Consider the following 7,865-nt stretch of genomic DNA (forward strand, 5'->3'; position numbering starts at 1 on the left):
TTGCCACAGAACAAACGGACATTAAAGACTGTTTAGAAGAACATTTCAATTTGAAGGAGGTTGGGGAGAACACTTTCCACTGCAGAAGACCTTCCGTTGTCTCTTCACACTATTAACATCACTATTCTTCCTTGATATAGATTCCTGTGGAAAACTTGTTGGAAGATTTGCCAAAGCCAGGAGATGAATAATAGAGCGTGTCCTACTTAGTTACTTGGAAACTCAGTTGACAGCTTTGGGATAGACCCATACAATCTGGCCCCAATCTTGCTAAATATCTTCGAACTACAGAACTCCTTAGCCCTTAGCTTGAGCTGCTGCCCAGTGTCTTAAACTGTACTGGGTCCCACCCGTGCCGCTTAGGCTGTGGCCCCCGGTGGGTGCTAGTCATCGAAGTCTGGGATGTCGTCATAGGAGTAGCCCCGGTAACCTTTGGACGCATAGTAGGCGATGCGCAGGTGGTAGAAGCCCGGCAGAAACACCAGGATGCCGATGATCAGCACGGGAACGGCCCGGTCTGCCCCCTGGTGGCAAAAGGAAGGACACACATTACGGTTCATCTAAAAAAAAAAAGTTGCTCGTGTCAAATTGCCTCACGTGACTCCACGTGTCGGAGTAAGCTAAGCTGCAGAGGGTTTTCAATGGCTGATCTGGGGAAGTCTTGCTCCCAGGGTTTCTTGGAGGTGGGGTAAACAGAGACCTTAATCGCCAGCCTTTGGCTGGGCGCATTAACCATTAGTATCCCCCAGGAATTCCGTATCTGCTTTAAATTTTCAAACAATGCCACGGACCCATCTGGACAACCAGTACCTTCTTTCCGGAGCACTTTCTTTGGGCAGTACACTATCAGGGAGGAGATTTACAGTTTTTTCCCTCCTGCTTACAATAGGCGAAACACAGCAAAGCACTAAAAATTATAAGAAAAATCATCTATTTCAGTTGAGTTAGCTCAATTTCCTTCTTTCCCTACTTTTTAGTTGTGAACATCCCAAATTCTGCATCCTGTTTCTGGGTGTCTTACTAAGACAAGAAACTGCCAATAGTATGCAGACTTTTCTTCCCCCCACATATTTAAAACAGGGCCTTGTACCTGTTCCAACCACTTCAGCCATGGCTGACACAGGCAACACTGGAACAGACCTGAGTTTGGAAACTGGGGTTGTCCTGCAATGAGAACTTGAACAGGAAAAAGGATGGGTGCAGGCCCTGGAAGAAGAGACTCGCGAGAAGAGCAGCGACCCTTTCAGGAGCCCGATGCGGGAGAAAAGTCACTCCTTCAGGGCTGTGCTCCTGGCTCACGCAGGGCTCTGCCCGTCAAGGGCTCGGGAATGGGCTTGCTAAGCTTGTTTTCCAAGAGGGACTTTTTCAGCACTTATTTTTTTTTACATTTTATTGTGCTTCAGGTCAAAGTTTAGGGAGCTCTGGTGACATAGTGGCAAGAAGCTGTGCTGTAATACCATAAGGCATGCGGTTCAAATCCACCAGCTGTTCTGTGGGAGAAGGACGGGAAATCTCCCGTAAGATTAACTGCCTCTGAAAATCCACTAGAGGGTCCACTATGGTTCAGTTCCAACTCTATGGTATACAACAACAACACCAGAAGTCACAGAGCCAATTATTGCTGTAGAAGAGGCTGCTTAAAGTACCATGGCAGTACAGCAAGTTGTGAGAATGGAAGGTTAAGGCCTCCTCCTGGGGTGGTGGTGTTCTTCAGTGTTTTAACTTATCCAGGATCTCTTTTCTTTCCAGATAAGGTTGGTAAATGAATGGAAATTAACTGTTAAAATTAGGATCGATCAATTTTGCTAGTATTTCTATTTTCACCATATTCAATCTTCCTGTCAATACAGTAAATCTTTCCATTCATATAGGTCTCTTTTAGTTTCTTCCAAAAGTTATTTCATAATTTTCTTCTTGGAAACATTTTACAAATTAAAGTCTATTCTGGTCTCACTTCACCATCCACTACTGAAAGGAGTAGAACCGGTTAGAAACCCTGATTTAAACAGTATTGAATGGGTCACAGTTACAGTAACCTACTTTAATTTTTTTCCTAGTCTTTTCTTGGTTTGAATCCTAATAAGTACAATTCATTGGTTATGGGGGAGCAACCATGTTCAGGCTATTCAACAGGGCTCCACATTTTTGGAGCGTTCTATGAGCAAAGACTTTGTTCATCTCTATAATCCCCACACAATATCAGCATATAGTACATTTGTGCTACATGAATTCACCACTAAACAATAGAAGATTGTTTTTCGGGCATCGTATTAAATGTCTGCACAGTTAAATGTTTCCTCATCTTTTACTGTTATTTCCCTCCCTCTGTTTTGAAGCTTAGGGACAAGACTTCCCTCATCTAAAGCGCTAAACTCAAATCGACTTTGGTCACTGAAAACCCTACTGCGCAGGGCTCTACGCTGTAACACACTGAGTCGCCACATGACAGGCATCAACTTGAAGGTGATGGGTTCAAGGTGAAGGGCTGGCAGTGGTTCTCACAATGTGGTTCCTCGACCACCAGCATTACCTGGGAACGTGTCAGAAATACAAATCTGCAAGTCTCACACTACTGAGTTGGCATCTCTTGTGTTGAGTCCAAGGCAAGTTTTGTTTTACAAGTTTTCTAAGTGGTTCTGTTTAGCTCTCAAACTTCAGAGACTCAAGAAAGTTATGCTTTAACAAGTCTCCCAAGCGGTTCTGATTAGCTCTGAAGATTGAGAATGTGCTAGATAGCACCTCTTATGAAAGTCTTCTTGTCAAAACAGTACAAAATTAAAAAAGAATGTAAGCAAGCCTTTAAATCTCCCATATTATTTACAAAAGATAGGAAAAATAGATGAACAATAAATAACATAAGATAGTGACTCTAGACGTTTGTACTAACTGTTAAGAGATAGCTACCAGGGACCTCTGGTGGCCTAGTGGCAATAAGCTGCACTGCAATCCCAGAGGTGCGAGGTTCAAATCCACCAGATGATCTGCTGGAGAAGCAGGGGCAATCTCCTCCTGCAACAGTCAGATCAGTTTTGAGGTACACACACACAAAAATAATAGAATTTAAAAAGGTAAAAAAAGAGAGAGATAGCTACCACAAAAGAATTTACCACCAATATGGCATATCCAGTACTTGCTTTTAAGGTCAATAAACAACTCATTGGCAAAATGCTGATAATTACTGTTGTTGGGTGGTGGATATCTGGAGTTCACTAGGTTACTTGCTTTATTTCTAGTATGTTTGACTTTCTATAAATTTTCAAAAATTCAGTATCAATTCTTAGACTTTTTTATTCATAAATCAGTCTTTTATAAATTATACGGTAAAATGGTATTGTTATTCATAAATCAGTCTTTTATAAATTATACGGTAAAATGGTATTGTTTCATGTAGATCTTTTTTATATATATTATTAATAAACTTAACTACACTCCTGGAGTAAATATTTTACACTTTATAAGTGAAAGTTATATTCCTTTCACAAGCTCTGAAAGGCTTAAGTGACAAAGAATTGTGCTGGCAATGGAAAGGTACTTGGTTCAAATCCGAAAGCTACTCCAAAGGAGAAAGATGGGCGATCACCTCCCATATAATTCACTGCCTCTGCAAATCCACTGGAGGGTCAGCTCTGACTGTATGACTCAAAACAACAAACTAAGTGAAATTTAACTGAAGACACAGGCCTGACGTCATAGATTACAACTACAAAGTCTCTGGTGGCCACAGCTTAGTTTCAAATAGCTAAGAACCTAAATTAACTAGATAAACACACTTCTTAAAAACCGTATGTACAGAAAAAGAAATGCATAGTAGAGTGGACTGTGGACTTGGTGTGTGTGGGGGGATTGTTTAACAATGAAATAGTTATTTTTTTTCTTTTCAAAGAGAAAAATGAACTAGCAGGAGGGAAGGGAAAGGAGGAAAATGTGCAACAATGAATGAATGGGGAAAAAATTAAATGAAAAGAATATGCTATAAAAAGCAAACAAAATATCTGTAGCCTAAAAAACCCCAAACATGTAGTGCAACAATGAATTTTAAAACAAAACATACGTAGCCACTTTATCAACAGGAGAGATAGATATCCTCAATTCCACTAACACCCACTATTTAGCTCTCAGCTATGAGAGATGTGACATCTCCAGCCCAGATGTCAGAGGACTGATGTAAGACATGGTAAGGATCAGTTACCATCTGACTATACAGGTCCAGTCAGAGTAAGAGCCACGAACCACCACTCCGTTTGACTAAGGCACCACACTCATGGTGACCAAGAATCCTTAGTGTGTCCACCTAACTCAGAACCCTCGGAGAAGCCTGCTGCTCAAAGGAAGGAAGAAACATTTGCCGAAAAGAACAAAATCTCCCAGATGACAGGATCTAAAGAAAAATCCTCTCCCCTTTCTGCGAAAATCTGCTATACCAGTTATGGAAAGAAAACCAGACCTCGGCTCACATTTCCGAGACATCGAAGCACACGCTCACACACTTACCCCTTTGCTGATGTAGCCTGCCAGCAGGAGGGAGCCGATGATGATGAGAAAGGCGCCGATCAAGAAGAGCACAGTGGCAAGGGCAATGGCTTTGTAAGGGATCTTAGGTGGGCTTTTCTTAAACTGGAAAAGAAAGCAGAAGGGAGAAGAGATAAAGTCATTATACAAACACGAGTGTCCAGACACGTTAAAGCAAAGAGGACTACAGTCACAAAGCCAGGTGCTTCATGTCTTGAAGCAAGTCCCACCACATGGCTGCAGCTCCGGGAGCGAGAAAAGGGCTGGGCAAGACTGACACTCCAGCTACCACTCAGACAACACCCAGGCAAAGAAGTCCTGGTGGAATGCTAGCTACCCTTCCTTGTTCGAGTCTGATTCCATTCACTGTATCAGAAGAAACTATCTTCTGAACAATACAGAAATGACTTTATGCTCACTGTTGTTGCTGTAGTTGCCGGAAGGTCTACTTTCAACCAGTGACCCATGTGACAGAGAAGAACTACCCTATAGGGTTTTCTAGGCTGTAAGCTTTGTGGGAGCAAGTTTCCAGGTCCTTCTCCTGTAGTCCCTTTCATGAGCCAGTCACTATACTATGGAAGTTCAAGACTGAGCACAATGCTAGAAAGAAAGCAAGCAGACTTCTGGCATACAAAATTAAATCAGCAAACAGTTAGAGGCTATAGAACACAAAAATTCAACTTCTTCCAAAGTATTAGCCGCTTTCCCAAGAGAACAAGTAATCTCGCTTGTGAGCAAGTTCAACATGTGATTAAGATCTAAAGAAAACCTTGTTTTAACTCTGATCTAAGTGGCTTGAAGCCTCCCATATGCAGGTCCAAAAAGCACAAAGAATAACTGATTTGTTTATATTTAAAAGAACGAGTTCCTATTATTTACTACTTGGCCTTTGTTCACCTATCTTGTTCTAACATGGATTGGATAGAATACTGCAGTATTTACTATCTTATATAAACAATGATGACAGGGAGACAAAAATAAATATTCTCTGCTTTACTTACTGCTTGCCACCAAAAAATACCTTTAATAAATTGGATCTCATGACATCAGGAAAGAAGGAAGTTCCCCACACACTGTTGGCTTCTGTAGCTAGCTTCTCCTTTAAAAAATGAACTGGCTTTGACTAAAGTGTACAGAAATTGTAAACACAAGCTTCAAAAAAAGTGCTACTTAATAAGTACAATCAGATAATTTTCCAAATGACATTAAAAACCTTTGTAATTAATGAACTTAATACTGTCATTCTATGAAATGGTAAAAAATGCTTAGAATGGCAACAATGAATGAATAGAAACTCTAAGTCTCTATAAATTTTCACTAATAATAAAAAAATATTTAGAAAATGAGATCCGTGAATGACAGTAAATAAACAAAGCCAAAAAACCATGTGACCCCCCCCCAATAAATAAATATTTAGAATGGGCAATGTTTACAAAAGTTTCAAACTAAAAAAAAAAAAAGTTTCAAACTGCCTTGCCAATATCTTCCGTTCAAGCTATGAGTGAAAGGATCTAAGCTGTTTCCTTCCTGTCACTCCTAATTCCCAGGGACAGTGCAGTCTCCCCCTGGAAGGTCTTCCTGCCAATTCTACAGCCAACCAGCCAGCTGCTGTCCGCATTTACCTGAAGGTCAATGTAGCCATCGTCTGTGGAAAGTCTTGAGTATTTCACTTTACTACTGGGAATCCCAGCAGCCAGGTTGGTGCGAGACGGCATCATAACACGTTGACACGGCTACAGTCTGAAAGCAAAGAAAATCTTCATTGTTTGCAAACAACCGTGTGTTCAGGACTCTCAGATGGTGCGTACTGGAATTTCTGAGCTGCAATGTCATACTTGCAACTAGCAATTTCAGATCCAATGCTGAGATTTAAATCTCACAAGAGGCTGCTCCTAAGAATCTGAAGCATCTTTGACAAAGTGCAAAAGAAACCCTCATTATCCACCCACTCTTCACTGAAATAACCTACTGCCACTGACTCCATTCCGACTTCTTGCGACAGTCCACTGAGTGTCTAAGCAAACTTCCTTCTATGGAGCAGCCGGTGGAGTCAAACCACCAACCCTTCTGGTTAGCAGCTCCAAATGTTACCTGCTATCCCATCAGGGTTTCTTACTGAAATAACAGCTGAGGTGTTTGACAAGAACCAGAGTTCACATTTATTTGCCAGTGTTCCGGCTCCCTAATTTTCCCAAAGTCACACAGAGAAGGGCGTAAAACCAGTGACTCACATCCAGGCCTCTGTGACACCAAAGTCCACACTTGCAGTCACTCTGCTGCAGTAGTGACTGCTCCTGTCACTGCTTCACGTAAAAGCACAAACAGCCTAAGCTTGTGCAATTGCCTCACTGCCAGGGAGGAAGGCGGAAGGGCGAAGAGTCACTCTGCTTATTGTCCACGAGGGGTGTCACTTTGTAAATGCAAAGAATTTGGAAAGCTGCTTGTAAATGTGGAAATGTTACTGCAGCATGCAGTGCCAGTGCTCCATCTGCCCTCCGTCCCCTCCCCAAACACTGCAACTAGTGACTTCGTATTCTAGATTACATCTGTGGCTATTTTAAAAAAACAGAATACAAGTGTAATTTGTGGTTTGAGATGGTCCAACTGGACAACAGTAATGAAAACATGGGTATTTGGCCAGCAGTTGAGGAAGGAAGAGATATGAATAAATGCAATGACATTTAAATGAAGAAAAAAAATGCGTAAACATGCTTATTTCTCCTCCTTCCATAAACAAAACTATGCCTACAAAACCAGTAAAATTATTTTGAACTGCAAAGTTTCTTGAATTCTCAATGTGAAGATGATGTTTTGTTGAGATGTTATAATGGGCACTTTATTTTTTTTTTTATTTTCTTTTTTAAAGGTAAAAAACAAAGTTAAGCATAATCCCTGATTTAACTTTGTAGTAGTGTTCTTATTAGGAGAAACTGCATTTAGCGTGTCCAGTTTTTTGAGTTTTATTTTTGGTATCTCTTGTTAATAATGTACACTAGAGAGACAGGATACCAACAGACCTGAAACTTTTTAATATACTGGTTCCAATCTAACAGACAAGATCAGATTTATGATGATACAGCTAAACAATGGAAATAATGAAAATAAAAGTATTACGTTTATTTCAGAACCAACGTATGACTAAGTCATCAGAAAGGAGTCCATGGTAAGTCAGGACTGCTTATATTTCAATAAAGGTGATATTAAAAAAATCAAACAAAACCCAATCAACTACACGAAGATTGGCCTTTTAAAAATTCATCATCATCATACTAGCAGTTGTTGTTAGGCACCACTGAGTTGGAATCGACTGACAGTTGACCCTCCAGCCGGTTTTCAAAGGCAGTAAATCACACTGA

General features: G+C 40.8%; 1 protein-coding gene across 1 annotated transcript; it reads right to left on the minus strand.

The window, feature by feature from the left end:
* Nucleotides 1-383: 383 nt before the first annotated feature.
* Nucleotides 384-6,233, minus strand: TMEM230 (transmembrane protein 230). The gene is made up of 3 exons (XM_006894226.1): nucleotides 6,132-6,233; nucleotides 4,492-4,614; nucleotides 384-524 (listed from the first exon to the last, which is right to left on the minus strand). The coding sequence occupies exons 1-3, from the start codon at nucleotides 6,225-6,227 to the stop codon at nucleotides 384-386; spliced, it is 360 nt and encodes a 119-aa protein (XP_006894288.1). The 5' UTR covers nucleotides 6,228-6,233.
* Nucleotides 6,234-7,865: the final 1,632 nt, after the last annotated feature.

The sequence above is a fragment of the Elephantulus edwardii genome, unplaced genomic scaffold (genome assembly GCF_000299155.1).
Source record: "Elephantulus edwardii isolate Elephantulus edwardi_28Jun2011 unplaced genomic scaffold, EleEdw1.0 scaffold00138, whole genome shotgun sequence".
Taxonomy (NCBI): Eukaryota; Metazoa; Chordata; class Mammalia; order Macroscelidea; family Macroscelididae; genus Elephantulus; species Elephantulus edwardii.

What these genes read in the sequence shown, in the direction of transcription:
- TMEM230 (XM_006894226.1), bottom strand. Translation starts at nt 6,227, where the DNA reads ATGATGCCGTCTCGCACCAACCTGGCTGCTGGGATTCCCAGTAGTAAA. An exon ending in ATGGCTACATTGACCTTCAG is followed by an intron (nt 4,615 to 6,131) that starts GTAAATGCGGAC and finishes TTTCTTTTCCAG; the next exon opens with TTTAAGAAAAGCCCACCTAA. An exon ending in CAGGCTACATCAGCAAAGGG is followed by an intron (nt 525 to 4,491) that starts GTAAGTGTGTGA and finishes TTTTGCCACCAG; the next exon opens with GGGGCAGACCGGGCCGTTCC.